The 18,016-nt window shown below is 46.7% G+C and overlaps 1 protein-coding gene across 2 annotated transcripts in view; it reads left to right on the top strand.

Annotated features, from left to right (window-relative positions):
* The window catches only part of AFAP1 (actin filament associated protein 1), a 241,582-nt gene that overhangs the window by 157,805 nt on the left and 65,761 nt on the right, over nucleotides 1-18,016 (top strand). For both annotated transcript variants that reach the window (XM_040335377.1, XM_040335378.1), the window contains exons 7-8: nucleotides 4,278-4,370; nucleotides 7,067-7,148. In XM_040335377.1, coding sequence (XP_040191311.1) covers nucleotides 4,278-4,370; nucleotides 7,067-7,148 — 175 coding nt within the window. The remainder of the gene's footprint in view (nucleotides 1-4,277; nucleotides 4,371-7,066; nucleotides 7,149-18,016) is intronic.

Below are 18,016 nucleotides of genomic sequence, written 5' to 3' on the forward strand. Positions count from 1 at the left end.
ATGTATACATAATGGCTGTGTGCCTTTGTTGGATGTCAGCAGATTCTGATAACTTTCAAGCCACCAACAGGACCCAAAGAACTAGAATTAAGGCCATTACTTTTGTTTTCACTGGCGAACATGAACACTTAAAGCTGAACTCCGGCCTTCCCTTCAGTCTTGTACAGTTATACATTCTCCTCTCCTGTACTAAAAAGCTTAAAGCGGAGTTCCGGCCACAATTGCACTTTTTAAATATAAATACCCCTGTAATACACAAGCTTAATGTATTCTAGTAAAGTTAGTCTGTAAACTAAGGTCCGTTTTGTTAGGTTGTTACAGCATTTAGACACTTTATAAAATAGAAATTGACTGGGGCCATCTTAAGTGTGGGCATCATGAAGCCAGACTGTATGACTTCCTGGATTTCAGCGTTGCAAATCTCGCACATGCTCAGTGCTGCACAAGCAGGGTCAGATCAGGTTTCAGCACCTGTGCTGTCCAAGTCACATGATTCTTTGAGACTGGGGAGTGCACAGACTCCTGGAAAGTTACACCCACTACATTCCCAGGAGTCTGTGCGGTGAAGCTTAAGCACCTAGGTGCAGGAAGTGGGAAGATTAACTATTCTGCCTAGCAACAACACTTTGAAGGCATCTACAAAAAAATGTTTTTTTCGTAAACGACTAATGACATTTTTTTAAAACTACTGATGTAATGTTATATTTATGGGTGGAACTCCACTTTAATCTGATGTCACCGCACATTGCAAGCTTCGCATAGTATGCAGTAGAAGCTGCATCAAGTCAGATATAGCCTGCCTTGTGTTGGGCTGGAGGAATCCAACATCATCTAGATCAGTGATGGTGAACCATGGCACTCCATGATGCTCCACTACACTGCAGAGTGCATGAGCATCATTGGGAAATGTAGTTCTAAAACATCTGGGGTGCCAAGGTTCACCATCACTGATCTAGATCTTTCCTCCCCAACTGACCTATCCCTGGCTCACCATTTCTAGTCATTGAGGCTCAGGCCTTGTACACACGATGGAACATGTCCACTGAAACTGGTCCGCGGACCAATTTCCGCGGACATGTCCGACCGTGTGTAGGGCCTAGCGGACAGTTTTCCGGCCTAGCGGACAGGTTTCCAGCGGACAAAAGTTTCTTAGCATGCTAAGAAACTTGTCCGTCGGACATGTCCGATGGTTAGTACGACTCATCGGACATGTCCGCTGTTTATGACGTATAACCAGCGGCCCGAAATCCCGCGCATGCGTCAAATTGATTCGACGCATGCGTGGAAGCATTGAACTTGCGTGTTAGAGAACCTCGGTGTCTTCTACGTCACCGCGTTCTCTGTCTGCGGGGATTTTGGTCTGATGGTGTGTACACACATCAGACCAAAAGCTCCCCGCAGACATGTCCGATGAAAACGGTCCGCGGACCGTTTTCATCGGACATGTCTGCTCGTGTGTACAGGGCCTTAGTCTCACATGCGGCCATTACCTAGGACACTCTACATGCAAATGCATTCTGCTTAGTATGTCCACGGCTCTGGACTGATACCCTCCTATGAAGGCATTTTGAAGTTTGAATAACGCCTCCCAAGATCCAACCCACTGCTTGAGCGTTTTTAGAAGTCTTTTTCAAGCATTTTACAGCTTCAGCCATTTTTGTTTAGCCGAAAGAAAGTACTAGGGGGAGGAGAGATGGAGGAGATTAGGGGTGGAGAGTTGCTGTTTGAGCAGAAAATGAGCGACAAAACATTTGTAAATCAATGATGTCTCACTTTTTCAGGCGTCCCCATTGAAGTCTATGAGCTCATACTGCCAAATGGAAGCTTGTGTACCTTTTTGAACGACCGTCATTTTGGTTCAGGCGACAGAACGCTCAGATGTGAACAGGGGCCATTGAAATTATTGGGATTTGGCTTGTTGAGTGTTTTAGAGCTTCAAACAGAAAATCCCTCGGGTGTGAATGGGGCCTAGGGGGTAAGCCCAGTAAATTGTTAGCCGTCCTGATTCCAGGACGGCTAACAAAAAGGTGCCTGCACCTTTTTGATGCGGATGCAGTACGATTTGAGCCATCAAAAATGAATGGGCTTGAATTGCAGTGCACAAAGTTGCATGTAATTTGCACAGGAATGCAGTGCTATTCCTGTGCGATTCACATGCAATCCCAGTGTGAACCGAGGCTGATACAGCACTATAAGGTTGTTACCTGATGTCTTAGGCCTCGTACACACGATCAGTCCAAACCGATGAAAACGGACTGAAGTTCAGTTTCATCGGTCCAAAGCGACCATGTGTACACCCCATCGGTCTGTTGTCCTTCAGTCCAAAAACAGAGAACTTGCTTTAAAATTGGACAGATGGACGCCTGGCCGATAGGTCAAAACCGATGGTTAGTACGCAAAAGCATCGGTTCCAAACCCGGGCATGCTCAGAATCAAGTCGACGCATGCTTGGAAGCATTGAACTTCATTTTTTTCAGCACGTCATTGTCACGAATATGCATCAAGTCTGTCTGCTTACCTGATCTCCATGTGTTCATTAGAGGCTGACCCTGTTCTGGTTTCCCTTTTTATCACTTCCTCTTCCTGTATGGCTCCACCCTAGTCCATCCCAGGAAGCCTATATTAACCGTTGCTCTACAGGTCTGCAGTGCTGTTCAACAGTGTTCCTATGCTTAGTTCCTGTCTGCAGTGTAGTTTGCTAGTTCCTGTTTGCAGAGTGCTACGATCATCTTTCCGTGTACCGTTTTGGCTTGTCCCCGACTTCCTTGTCTGCCTGTGCCCCTGACTATTTGCATGTCCCACGGTTATCCTTGTCTGCCTGTTGCCCTGACCTCGGCCTGTCCATCACCACTGTTTGTCCTGCTGGCTGCTTCCCCCTTCTCCCTGCGGAGTGTGACTTAAGGAATCCCGGGAACGCGACCTGGACCCAGTTGCAGCCAAGACCATCCTTACCATCAAAGGCTCTGGTGAATACAAAACTGGGTCTTAGACTCCGCGCCCTGGGTGATCTTGGGTTACGCTTCCTCCCTGCCAGCAGTAGTCGGCTATAGGGTTCACTTCCCTGTGGTGCATCCCTGACCCCTACGGGGTGCACTTGTCACCTGGCCACAGGTGACCTGACAGTCATTGAGTTTTACGTCACCGCGTTGGACATCAGACAGAAATTGGTATGACAAAGAACCCCTTACCCATCATAAGGTGCAAGTATGTCTTGGCGGTGAAGTTGGAGTTTCAAGAGTGATCTATGTACATTGTAGGGATTTTTATTAAACTTTGTTGTGATGTCCTACTTGTTTCTGCTCTGAAGAAAAAGCTGTTTGTTGTCTACAGAGTAAGGCCCCGTTCACACCTAGGCGTATATACGCCTGTAGTGTGAACGCCGCTGCCGCCCCCACACGCCAGAGGGATGCTTTAGCATTGCCCTCTATGGAGATGGTTCACATCTCCACGCCGAACGCCGGACGCCTGCCGCCTGAAAAAAGGTCCCGGACCTTTTTTTCAGGCGTCTTTCGGCGTTCGGCTAGGAGATGTGAACCATCTCCATAGAGGGGGTCACAGGCTGCATTCACAATCACGGCGTTTTGTTGCCGCGAATCGTGGTACAAAACGCCGCTATTTGCCGCCGCGATTCAGTACGCTATAGTGTGAATGCAGCCTTAATCCTATTGCAGAGGATGCCTAAAATTCAACTTGTGTCAGTGCAGACTTCTGGGAAGATCAGTGAGCCAATCACACAAAGCAGGGAGTTGCATTTCTGGGAGTGGTGTATGGAATACCTCCAAGTTGCAATATTACACTGAATTTTACAAAAAATTACAGCGCTGCAGATTGAATAGGAAAAGTAACTTTTCATGACATTCAATTACAAAAAATGCTTGTGTAGCAATTGTATATGATATATATATATATATATATATATATATATATATATATATATATATATATATATATATATATATATATATATATATATATATATATATATATATATATATATATTCATTTTGTATTTTTTTCCCACGGAAGTGGAGTTACCATTTAAGAGTCCTCTAAACTTATGTTAATGGTCTTCATGTTAATTATTATTATCCATGGTTACAGGTTACCCTTAAGCTGGCCATACATTAAACTATTTCCTTATTCAATTTCCTTTACTGCCTAATTACATACACATTGAAGGTATTTCAGTTTCACCTCATGTTACATGGTTTTGGTAAAAATCTATCACTCTGTGCTCCGGCATTGTTTCTAATGTTTGTCCAACTCTTTTATTGCAGGTGATAAAAGAAGCGTGCAGCAGTTGCGGTGGGCCTGTGGACTCGGATGGGCAGTCTTCAAGCTCTCCTGTACCAAAGACAGAACTGGAAAAGGTAGAGAGCACACTTCTGCAATATGAACTGTAGGAGTGCGCATCTTCGTTGGTCTCATGATTAGATTTGATTACGATTATCCTGTCCACGATTCGATTTGATTCCGTGATGCATCACAATGCATTACGATTACTGCGTAAATGTGCATGGTTAAAAACGTTTTATCCAAAAATTCTAGCTGTCAGAAAAACAATTTTTCTCCAGGGGCAGAGGGATATGGTGGGATCAGGGGCAGAGGGATATGGTGGGATCAGGGGCAGAGGGATATATTGGGATCAGGGGCAGAGGGATATGGTGGGATCAGGGGCAGAGGGATATGGTGGGATCAGGGGCAGAGGGATATGGTGGGATCAGGGGCAGAGGGATATGGTGGGATCAGGGGCAGAGGGATATGGTGGGATCAGGGGCAGAGGGATATGGTGGGATCAGGGGCAGGGGGATATGGTGGGATCAGGGGCAGGGGGATATGGTGGGATCAGGGGCAGAGGGATATGGTGGGATCAGGGGCAGAGGGATATGGTGGGATCAGGGGGAAAGGGATATGGTGGGATCAGGGGCAGAGGGATATGGTGGGATCAGGGGCAGAGGGATATGGTGGGATCAGGGGCAGAGGGATATGGTGGGATCAGGGGCAGGGGGATATGGTTGTATCAGAGGCAGAGGGCTATGGTGGGATCAGGGGCAGAGGGATATGGTGCAGAGGGATATGGTGGTATCAGAGGAAGAGGGATATGGTGGGATCAGGGGCAGAGGGATATGGTGGGATCAGGGGCAGAGGGATATGGTGGGATCAGGGGCAGAGGGATATGGTGGTATCAGGGGCAGAGAGATTTGGTGGTATCAGGGGCAGAGGGATATTGTGGGATCAGGGGCAGAGGGATATGGTGGGATCAGGGGCAGAGGGATATGGTGGGATCAGGGGCAGAGGGATATGGTGGAATCAGGGGCAGAGGGATATGGTGGGATCAGGGGCAGAGGGATATGGTGGGATCAGAGGCAGAGGGCTATGGTGGGATCAGGGGCAGAGGGATATGGTGCAGAGGGATATGGTGGTATCAGGGGCAGAGGGATATTGTGGTATCAGGGGCAGAGGGATATGGTGGGATCAGGGGCAGAGGGATATGGTGGGATCAGGGGCAGAGGGATATGGTGGGATCAGGGGCAGAGGGATATGGTGGGATCAGGGGCAGAGGGATATGGTGGGATCAGGGGCAGAGGGATATGGTGGTATCAGGGGCAGAGGGCTAAGGTGGTGTCAGAGGCAGAGGGCTAAGGTGGTGTCAGAGGCAGAGAGATATGGTGGGATCAGGGGCAGAGGGATATGGTGGGATCAGGGGCAGAGGGATATGGTGGGATCAGGGGCAGAGGGATATGGTGGGATCAGGGGCAGAGGGATATGGTGGAATCAGGGGCAGAGGGATATGGTGCAGAGGGATATGGTGGGATCAGGGGCAGAGGGATATGGTGGGATCAGGGGCAGAGGGATATGGTGGGATCAGGGGCAGAGGGATATGGTGGGATCAGGGGCAGAGGGATATGGTGGTGTCAGGGGCAGAGAGATATGGTGGGATCAGGGGCAGAGGGATATGGTGGGATCAGGGGCAGAGGGATATGGTGGGATCAGGGGCAGAGGGATATGGTGGGATCAGGGGCAGAGGGATATGGTGGAATCAGGGGCAGAGGGATATGGTGCAGAGGGATATGGTGGAATCAGGGGCAGAGGGATATGGTGGGATCAGGGGCAGAGGGATATGATATGATTCTAAAGCCGCGCCTCCTCCTCAGGCTGTGATAGGCAGAACACTCGTTTTACCAGCAGAGCCTCTGTTCAGTGTTCCGCCTATCACGGATGTCCTCTCCTCCGAGGGTGAGGATGAGAAGGCATCCGTGATAGGCTGAACACTAATCAGAGGCTCTGCTGGGAAAACGAGTGTTCCATCGGAACAGCCTGGAATAGGGGGCGCGGCTTTTGAATCATGGATGGCCGCCGTCTGACCACAGGTACCCGGCGTATAAGATGACCCCCGACTTTTGGGGCATTATTTTTACACGCCAAAAGTTGTCTTATACACCGGAAAATACGGTAACAGTTCTTTTATGAAACTGTTAAATTGATGGGTTAAGTTCTGCTTTAAAGTGGAAGTAAATCCATTGATTTGAATGTTTCAGAAAACCGTTATATTCCTGGCATGCTGAGATTGCTAACTGTCATATTTAATTGTGCTTTCAACCAAACTGTCAAACCATCAAATGGCTGGTGTAATAACTGATCACATGTGCAGCACCGTAGCAGTTGACAATTAAACAGAGACAAAGACATGATACATTTAAGGTCTTGTTCCAGGCTTACTATAGCCTACAACATGTGCAAGGGCTGTGTTTGCCTGCACTGTAATGCACAGTTGTTCCGTGCATCTCCCTGCAGGTAGTCCCATTCATGTCAATTGGGATGCAGTTGCATGTACAGACACATACACTGCTTGCAGTTTGACAGCCACATGGGTGTGTGTGCATGGCCTGGCAGGCACACTGCGTCTAGGGTTGTGTATCTGTACTCTGATATGAATGTGATTGCCTGCATGGGGGTGCAAGAAATACCTGTTCATCCCCTTGTGGGCAAGCATGGGCATTAGCTGTAGTATGGTATGAACAAGGCCAATCGTGATGCATATATAATACATATTTTTCCCTTTCAGAAATTGTCAACAGAGAGACCCAGCTCTGACGGGGAGTGTAATGTAGAGAACGGCACTGCAGCTGTCAATGGAAAAGATCCTGGTATGTCTGTGTTATGTTGTCTGAATATATATCTCTATGTCTGTACGAGGTGGCGATCGTAATGTCATTGCCCCACTTCACTATCTCAGTCAGAGAACCCCTTGTGTTAATTGAGAGAAATGCAAGGTATTCTGTGAATGTCACCTGTGCCAAACAAACAACCCCCTGTGATTACTATGCAGCAAAGACCTGGGAGACAGCCGCAATCGCTGTAGTCCCGTGACTACTACAGTGAGTTCCAGCTTCCACGCGGATTACACTTGTATGGCACATGTATGCTTATATATATATATATATATATATGTATATATATATATATATATATATATATATATATATATATATATATATATATATATATATATATATATATATATATATATATATATATTTTTTTTATAAATCTCTTTATTAATTTTACATTTTTTGTTTTCATACCAAAAATATACATTCCACAACTTACATTAATCATTAAACATGTATGCTTACATTGGTGCAAGCTGGATGCAATCCAATTCATACATAAATCTTAAAGCGGTTCTCCACCGTAAAGTGAAGTCCCGCTGATCGGAACCCTCCCCCCCCCCCCTCCGGTGTCACATTTGACACCTTTCAGGGGGGAGGGGGGTGCAGATACCTGTCTAAAGACAGGTATTTGCACCCACTTCCGGCCCGGCATTCACGGGCAAAAGACGGGCATTGCGTCACATCCCGTCGCCCCCCCCCCCGTTGTGTGCTGGGAACACTCGGCTCCCAGCACACAGCGGGAGCCAAATGGCGGGCGCGACTCGCGCATGCGCCGTAGGGAACCGGGCAGTGAAGCCGCAGCGCTTCACTTCCTGGTTCCCTCACCGTGGATGGAGGGGGGAGCAGCAGGGTGACGAGCGATCGCTCGTGCTCTGCTGCGGACGGCGCTGGACTCCAGGACAGGTAAGTGTCCTTATATTAAAAGTCAGCAGCTGCAGTATTTGTAGCTGCTGGCTTTTAATATATTTTTGGGGTGGAACATCCGCTTTAAGCCACTTACTTTTCTTGTCCTTAGCCCTGGTTCACACTGGGTACGATTTGGAACGATTTGAGATGCGATTTGACATGTCAAATCGCATCTCAAATCGGCGGCAATTGTCGGCAATGGCACTGTCCTAATCAGTGCGACACTGCATCTGCGATTTCAAAAAGTAGTTCCTGTACTACTTTTTGCGATTTCGGGCCGCCATTTACATTAAATTGCGCCCGAAATCGCGGCAAAATCGCGGCAAAATCGCGGCCGCGAAATCGCTGTAAAATCACGCATTTTACCGCGATTTTGAATTCGCAGCAGTGTGAACCTAGGCCAATACATGTTTCCAGACGTTTCCATTTGTAACGTCTTTCTTCCTGATCAGACTTAAGGTCATGAAGAATTTGACCAGCTGGTCTCATTACACCCTGCATCATCCACCATCATCCACCCACCCATTCCCAGGTGCACGTTTTTTTTAATGAAATGCAATCAATCAGTGATTACCCTTCTCACTAAATACACAATATATAATAAGATTCCCTATGCGTGTCACAGGAAAAACGAGACACAAAATGTGCTCTCCCACTATGCTAGATATAAGAAAATAAAAAATAAATCTGCGCTATCAAAGTAATTGAGCAGCTACATACAATCCAGTGAAAAAAAGGAAAGCAATACAAACAGAAAACAAAAATGCAGCGCTGAAAAATAAAAAATAAACAATAATGTCTATATAAAACACATATATGTGTAAACAAAAATGTATAAGTCCATAAATTAGTGGAAGTAATCTTAAGTTGAAAATGTCGATCAGTGTGTTGAAAACACTGTAGACATATGTTTCAATCTCAATAATTGTGAAAATAAAAGTCCAAAAAAGTAAACGTGAAAGTAAAGGTGAGATGATCAATCGAATGACAGTGACACGACACCCACGGTGATCCAGAATGAACTGAAATATAAGTGATAACGCCCGCCACCATTGGAGGCTTACCGGATGCGATGGACCCAAATGAGCTTATGCCCAAAGGATCAATAAAGCTTGTAAATAGGTAGAATATGGAGATAAACCGAACCACACCAAAACGTTCGACCAGCAAACAACGATGAAGTTTTCACTTAATGGCAGGTAGACAGGGTAACTCCAGTGGGAAGATGGCTCATGGAAGTGGAAGAGCTTGCCCAGAGTATGTGGAGGAAAATAAAAGGCACATAGCGTAACTCCGCAAAAAAGGGGAAGTTTAATATTGGTTAAAAACACTTACAGTTATGTAGGCATTAAAGGACATCAATGTAGAATAGTGCATGGCAGCAGTAGAGTCCCGACGCGTTTCGCTACAACTAGCATCGTCTGGACGATGCTAGTTGTAGCAAAACGCGTCGGGACTCTACTGCTGCCATGCACTATTCTACATTGATGTCCTTTAATGCCTACATAACTGTAAGTGTTTTAAACTTTAAACTCAATATTAAACTTCCCCTTTTTTGCGGAGTTACGCTATGTGCCTTTTATTTTCCTCCACATACTCTGGGCAAGCTCTTCCACTTCCATGAGTCATCTCCCAGCTGGAGTTACCCTGTCCACCTGCCATTAAGTGAAAACTTCATCGTTGTTTGCTGGTCGAACGTTTTGGTGTGGTTCGGTTTATCTCCATATTCTACCTATTTACAAGCTTTATTGATCCTTTGGGCATAAGCTCATTTGGGTCCATCGCATCCGGTAAGCCTCCAATGGTGGCGGGCGTTATCACTTATATTTCAGTTCATTCTGGATCACCGTGGGTGTCGTGTCACTGTCATTCGATTGATCATCTCACCTTTACTTTCACGTTTACTTTTTTGGACTTTTATTTTCACAATTATTGAGATTGAAACATATGTCTACAGTGTTTTCAACACACTGATCGACATTTTCAACTTAAGACCACTATGCTAGATATGAATGGGGCCTGAAAGTGGAATTTGTGCGATAACACAAGAACAATGAGGCTTCATTCACATCTGTGGGCCGGATTCATAAAGAGTTACACCGGCGTATCAGTAGATACGCCGGCGTAACTCGGAATCTAAGCCCGTCGTAAGTTTAAGTGTATGCTCAAACTGAGATACACTTAAATCTAGCTAAAATACGACGGCCTGCGCCGTCGTATCTTAGGGTGTAATGTTTCCGCTGGCCGCTAGGTGGCGCTTCTGTTGTTTTCGGCGTAGAATATGTAAATGACTAGATACGCCGATTCACGAACATACGCTTGCCCGTCGCAGTAAAGATACGCCGTTTCCGTAAGAGATACGCCGCATAAAGATAAAGCTGCCCCCTAGGTGGCGTAGCCAATGTTAAGTATGGCCGTCGTTCCCGCGTCGAAATTTGAAAATTTAACGTCGTTTGCGTAACTCGTCCGTGAATGGGGCTGGACGTAATTTACGTTCACGTCGAAACCAATGACGTCCTTGCGGCGTACTTTGGAGCAATGCACACTGGGAAATTCCACGGACGGCGCATGCGCCGTTCGGGAAAAACGTCAATCACGTCGGGTCACCAATAATTAACATAAAACACGCCCCCTCATCCTCATTTGACTTAGGCGCGCTTACGCCGGCCCCATTTACGCTACGCCGCCGTAACTTAGGAGGCAAGTGCTTTGTGAATACAGCACTTGCCTCTCTGACTTACGGCGGCGTAGAGTAAATACGATACGCTGCGCCGCCGTAAAAATGCGCAGAACTACCTGAATCCAGCCCTGTGTGTCTACTTGCATTTCAGAAATGTGCTGCACCATAAATCACAGTTATAAAAAAAGCACTAAGCTCCGCTCTAAAAAAAAGTTCTGAAGCTTCTTTGGAGCCGATTGCTGCGTGTAGGGAAGCCTATTCAGGTGAATGCTATGTGTGATGAGTGAAAATGCTCCAAAATGCCTCCCCCTCGCAAAACCCCCCTCCCCCAAAAAAGGGTGGGAATGTGAGTTCCCACTATGCAGAGTTGTGAACAGGGCTTGACAGCTGAGTGTTTCTGTCCACTCCCACCTATGTACTTGTATAAAGATGGTCATACACTATGCAATCTGTACATTTAGTGAGAAGGGTGATCACTGTTTGATTGCTTTTCATTCAAAAAACGTGCGGCTGGGAGTGGGAAGGTGGATGATGCAGGGTGTGTACTAATGAGGTCAGCTGGTCAACTTCTTCCTGTGTCATGACCTACAGTCTTTAAGGAAATAAGGCAGAAACAATAAATATGTTTGGAATCATGGATGGAGGACAGTAAGGTACGTGTTTGTAGATTTTATGGAAAGCTTTGATATTTTTGCAAAAAAAGTACATGAATACATTGGTGCATAGGGGAGCTGGAGTTTAGAAGAAAAAACAAGTGTACAAAGATGAACTTAGCGTTTCAGGAGACCCTGCCATAAACCTAAAATTGTAGGGTAGAAATGTTAATTATTTGAAATGCTTACTTGCAGTGTTTTACATTTTCACACATGATTTTGTTATTCACTTGCAATGTTCCTTTAAACTAGAAAATGTGACTTCTTCAGGTGAGCTGATTCCCTGAAACAGTCCCCAATCTTTTACTGCAAGTCCCTCTCCCCTTCCGGCAGTGTCTTATTATTGTTTGTGCTGGCCCAGCTCCTCTGCCCTTACCTTCCTACATATATTATGTACACAGAGAAAGTAATCCACCCTTGCGCTAGTGAGACCTGCCATCTATCCACTGTTAGGATAAGATCCACCAGGTGCAGCTGCTTAACCCTAGATTGCTGACAAGGTTTGCAGAGAAATGTGTTTCTAAGATAAAGAGTTTAATGGAAAACTTGTTATGTAGCAGCCAGGGAAGGTGCCAATGGGAAACCTATAGAGTGTCACTTAACCACCTAAGACCCCGGACCATTATGCAGGTTAAGGACCTTGCCCCTTTTTGCGATTCAGCACTGCGTCGCTTTAACTGACAATTGCGCAGTCGTGCGACGTGGCTCCCAAACAAAATGAGTGTCCTTTTTTCCCACAAATAGAGCTTTATTTTGGTGGTATTTGATCACCTCTGCGTTTTTTTTTTTTTTTTTGCGCTATAACCAAAAATAGAGCGACAATTTTGAAAAAATTCAATATTTTTTTGCTATGATAAATATCCCCCCCAAAAAATAAGAAAACTTTTTTTTTCCACAGTTTTTGCTGATACGTATTCTTCTAGTTTTGGTAAAAAAAATCGCAATAAGCGTTTATCGATTGGTTTGAACAAAAATTATAGCGTTTACAAAATAGGGGATAGCTTTTATGGCATTTTTTATCAATAATTTTTTTTTTTACTACTAATGGCGGCGATCAGCGGTTTTTTTTTTTTTTCATGACTGCGACATTATAGCGGACACATCGGTCACTTTTGACACATTTTTGGGAGCATTGTCATTTTCACAGCGAAAAGTGCTATACAAATGCACTGATTACTGTGAAGATGACAATAGCAGTGAAAGGGTTAACCACTAGGGGGCGCTGTAGGGGTTAAGTGTGACCTCATGTGTGTTTCTAACTGTAGGGGGGCGGGGCTGGACGTGTGACGTCAGTGATCGTCGTTCCCTATATCAGGGAACAGACGATCACTGACATTTCCACAGAGAACGGGTGAAGGTTTGTTTACACTCACCTCTCCCCGTTCTCCAGCTCTTGTGACCGATCGCGGGACACCCGTGGCGATCAGGTCCCGCGGTCACGGAGCTTCGGACCTGGTCGCGAGTGCGCCGCCGGCGGCATGCTCGCGACCCATGGCTGGGCTGTTAAAGAGGACGTATGTATACGTCCATGTGCCCAGCCGTGCCGATCTGCCAACGTATAGCATCGTGCGGCGGTCCTTAAGTGGTTAAAGGGGTTGCATTCTATGCATTAGGGTAAGAAACCTGTGCTGCAGCTGCCCCCCAGAGCTCCCCCTGCCCCCAGAGCCCCCCTTTTTCTTACATGAACCTGATCGTTCCGGCGATTGTGCACAAGCCCAGCAGCTCCGGCCGCTATCTCGAGTCCTCATTGGATAGATTGATAGCAGCGGGAGCCATTGGCTCCCGCTGCTGTCAATCAAATCCAGTGACACTGGAGCCAGGTCGGGGCTGAGTCTTGCTGTCTTTGTCAATGGACGCAGCAGTGGGACTCGTGAGTGTACCCGCACGGGTGCCCCAAATGGAAAGCTGCTCTACCAGGTAAGTATGACATGTTTTTATATAAAAAAAAAAGAAAACAAACCTTTTCAACTTCTTTAAGTTTTTATGTTACAGCTGTGAGTCTGCTGGGGTTGCTGATATCACATCACAGCACCCAGCAGCAGTCTCAGGACTTTTTATGTCTACACAAGGGAGGCTTTCTCAGGCACATAACATGCATAAAACATGTCAAATGTACATACAATCTTATGTTGTTGTTTTTTTTTTTTTTTAAACGAATGATCTGATGACAGGATCTCTATAAGTGTTATTTGCTCCCAAACTGTTGAGATATTATGGGCCTGATTCAAACCGAGTAGAACAAACTAGTTCAGTGGTGCTAAATGGATACAAGTAATGGTTAAAGGCTGTGGATATAATACAAGAGATGGTCAAAGACTGCAAACGTGATACAAGAGATGGTCAAAGACTGCAAACGTGATACAAGAGATGGTCAAAGACTGCAAACGTGATACAAGAGATGATCAGAGACTGCAGACGAGATACAAAAGTTGGTCAGAGACTGCAGACTTGTTACAAGAGATGGTCAGGGACTGCAGACTTGTTACAAGAGATGGTCAGGGACTGCAGACTTGTTATAAGAGATGGTCAGGGACTGCAGACTTGTTACAAGAGATGGTCAGGGACTGCAGACTTGTAACAAGAGATGGTCAAAGACTGCAGACTTGTTACAAGAGATGGTCAAAGACTGCAGACTTGTTACAAGAGATGGTCAGGGACTGCAGACTTGTTACAAGAGATGGTCAGGGACTGCAGACTTGTTACAAGAGATGGTCAGGGACTGCAGACTTGTTACAAGAGATGGTCAGGGACTGCAGACTTGTTACAAGAGATGGTCAGGGACTGCAGACTTGTTACAAGAGATGGTCAGGGACTGCAGACTTGTTACAAGAGATGGTCAGGGACTGCAGACTTGTTACAAGAGATGATCAGGTACAGCAGATATGATAGAAGAGGTGGTCTGAGGCTGTAGATATAATATGAGGGATGATCAAAGGCTACAGACATGATACAAGGAATGTCAGACTGCGAACATGCTACGGGAGCCTGTTGGACTGTGAACACGTTGGATGAGTTGTTGAAGGCTGAAAACATGTTTCAAGAGGCAGTCATAGACTGGAGACATATTACAAGAGACTGCTAGAAATATTAGCTCTAAAAGTAGGAAAACACAAATAAGTGTCTGTAGGGGCCCCGAGGACCACACAGAAAGTGCCAAAGGGCTGCAGATTGAGCACCCGGGACCTACAGTGGTTTATAAAGGAATACTCCCTAGTGTATCTGGACACACACATGTGCAGGATAAGCTTTTCTGAGCCCCGTGTTAGTTATTGGCTTATTGCACTGAAGTGCTAGTTGGTATTAGCCAGATTCAGAAAGACTTACGACGGCGTATCAGTAGATACGCCATCGTAAGTCCGAATCCGCGCCGTCGTATCTTTAAGCGTATTCTCAAACTGAGATATACGTTTCTCTGTTGCTAAGATACGACCGGCGTAAGTCTCCTGCGCCGTCGTATCTTAGCTGCATATTTACGCTGGCCGCTAGGGGCGTGTACGTTGATTTACGCCTAGAATATGTAAATAAGCAAGATACGCCGATTCATGAACGTACGTACGCACGTCGCAGTAAGATACAACATTTACGTAAGACATACGCCTGCGTAAAGATAAACCACCAAAAAGATGGCGCAGCCCATGCAAGGTATGGACGACGGAACAGCCATCGTATTTTGCGTCGTTTGCATAAGCGTATGTGAATGGGGCTGGGCGTAGGTTACGTTCACGTCGGAAGCATTGAGCCGACGTCGTGACGTAGGGAGTATTTGCAACGTGATTCTGAGCATGTGCGCGCATGCGCCGTACAAACGGCCTTCATTTACATGGGGTCACGATTCATTACCATACAACACGCCCCCTACCTGCCTATTTAGAATTAGGCGGGGTTACGCCGGGCCATTTGCGCTACGCCGACGTAACTTAGGAGGCAAGTGCTTTGTGAATACAGTACTTGCCTCACTATGTTACGTCGGCGTAGTGCAAATGGGATGCGCTACGCCGACCTAAAGAAGCGCCGCTCTACCTGAATCCGGCTATATGTTTTCTGCTATTTCAATAATATCCTACCTTTCCAATAACCCGTAGTTGATGTGTGAATCGTTCTTCTTGAGTCTCTCGTTTATGCATTCATTCATTCATTCATTCATTTTGTGTATGTACTGGTTTTACTGGTACATTGGCTTTGTATTTTATTTTCTAGTAGCCCTTGCAGTGAAATCATCAGTACAGAATTACTGTTTTCCTTTCTTGTAGGAAAGTCTCTATTTTCCATGGATGGAATATATTTCCACTCATGTAGATTTCCTCTACAGTGTTTAACATTTCACCTTTTAGGTCTTTTTTTTTTTTAAAGTGAAGGTGACTGTGTTTAGCAGCTTGTGCTGAATGATTTAAATGGGACTTTCTGCCACATTCTACGTCTGGCGAGATGGAATTACTTCCTCATCTTCCCCCTGGGTAGACCACCCCGGTCTCCTTACAGCTCCAGACCTTGTTCTCTTGTTTCCCTTTATAGACAGAGTGCTTCCGTGCCGTGTTTCATCTGTGTCTCTGGTTCCTATATGTCTGCTCTCTAATTCCCAGCAAGTGTGGGGCATAGGGTTTCATCAACACATATCATGCATTGTCCTTTTTCTGATACCGTTGGACTCGCCAACAAAGGATTTGTTCTGTGAGCACATGATTTGAGCTATTACTGCATTGCTTACCTTAAAGACCAACTCTGGGAAGATAAGAAAAATTACCCTAACAGTGGGCCTCTCCATACTGCAAGGGTTAACTGTATGTTAAGTCTAGGGGTCCAGAGATAAGGAGTATTCTCTCCTTGCTCCTGTAGGCTCTATCTATGCGCCGTCTTCCACAAAACCTCCTCTCAAAGTTGCTCCCGGCTGTAGTTGCATGCCTGCTTCCTCTATGTACAATGTTGGGTTAATAGCCATGCATTGTATGTGATGACGAGGCCAAAGGCCCACCCACAGCCCAGAGTGCCGGGGAGAAGAGGAGAAGACCAGAGCCTGCTACAGTTGGGTGTAAGGTAGGGTTGTCCCGATACCACTTCTTTGAGACCGAGTACAAGTACCGATACTTTTTTTCAAGTACTTGCCGATACCGATTACCGATACTTTTTTTTTAATGTCATGTGACAGTATTTTTTTATTTATGTTTTACAATTTTTTTTTATTTTTTTGTTTTTTAGGGGGGGTGGATTGTCAGTGTGTTTTTTTATTATTATTATTTACAAAAAAAATATTTATTGCAATTTTTTTTTTTTTTTTTAAATCAGCCCTCTTGGGGGTCTTTGGTGAGATATCGGGGGTCTTAACAGACCTCTGACATCTCCCCTTTAAGACAGAGAAAGGGACTAAGGACACAGATTCCCCAGTCCCTTTCTCAGCTGCACTGGAAATGAATGGACAGGAGACAGAGGCTCCTATCCATTCATAAACTGAAGCATTGTAAACACAGTTTACGATGCTCAGTTATATGAATGAACAGAGTCAGTGATCACTGACTCTGTTCATTCAGAAAAGGTAGGAGCCGGGTTTAGCGGGTCCTACCGCCGCTCTTCATCCTGACAGAGGGGGCGGAGGAGGACATGAAGGGGGACACAGAGCACGGAGGGGGAAGCAGCAGCACGAGGGGGGGGGACACGGAACATGGAGGGGGGAGAACAGAACGGAGGACAGCTGCGGCACGGCACGGAGGGGGAGAACAGAACGGAGGACAGCTGCGGCACGGCACGAAGGGAGAGAACAGAGCGGCGGACAGCTGCGGCACAGCACGGAGGGGTAGAACAGAACGGAGGACAGCTGCGGCACAGCACGGAGGGGGAGAACAGATCGGAGGAAAGCTGCGGCACAGCACGGAGGGGGAGAACAGAACGGAGGACAGCTGCGGCACAGCACGGAGGGGGAGAACAGATCGGAGGAAAGCTGCGGCACAGCACGGAGGGGGAGAACAGAACGGAGGAAAGCTGCGGCACGGCACGGAGGGGGAGAACAGAACGGAGGAAAGCTGCGACACGGCACGGAGGGGGTAAACAGAATGACAGCAGCACGGCACGATGGGGGAGAACAGAACGGAGGACAGCTGTGGCACGGCACGGAGGGGGAGAACAGAACGGAGGAAAGCTGCGGCACGGAGGGGGAGAACAGAACGGAGGACAGCTGCGACACGGCACGGAGGGGGAAAGCAGATGGACAGCAGCACGGCACGGAGGGGGAGAACAGAACAGAGGAAAGCTGCGGCACGGTACGGAGGGGGAAAGCAGATGGACAGCAGCACGGCACGGAGGGGGAGAACAGAACGGAGGACAGCTGCGACACGGCACGGAGGGGGTTAGCAGAATGGCAGCAGCACGGCACGGAGGGGGGTACACAGGAGCATGGAGGAAGAGAGCAGATGGGCAGCGGCACAAAGGGGGGGCACGGAGCATGGAGGGAGAGAGCAGACGGGCAGCGGCACGGAAGGGGGGACACAGGAGCATGGAGGAAGAGAGCAGAACGGATGGGGGAACTGGAGATGGATACAGGGAAAGTCAGGTATCTGGTAAAGTATCGGAGCATTTTCCCCGAGTACAAGTACTCGGGGGGGAATGCTTGGTAT

Source organism: Rana temporaria, chromosome 1 (assembly GCF_905171775.1).
Source record: "Rana temporaria chromosome 1, aRanTem1.1, whole genome shotgun sequence".
In the NCBI taxonomy this organism is placed as follows: domain Eukaryota; kingdom Metazoa; phylum Chordata; class Amphibia; order Anura; family Ranidae; genus Rana; species Rana temporaria.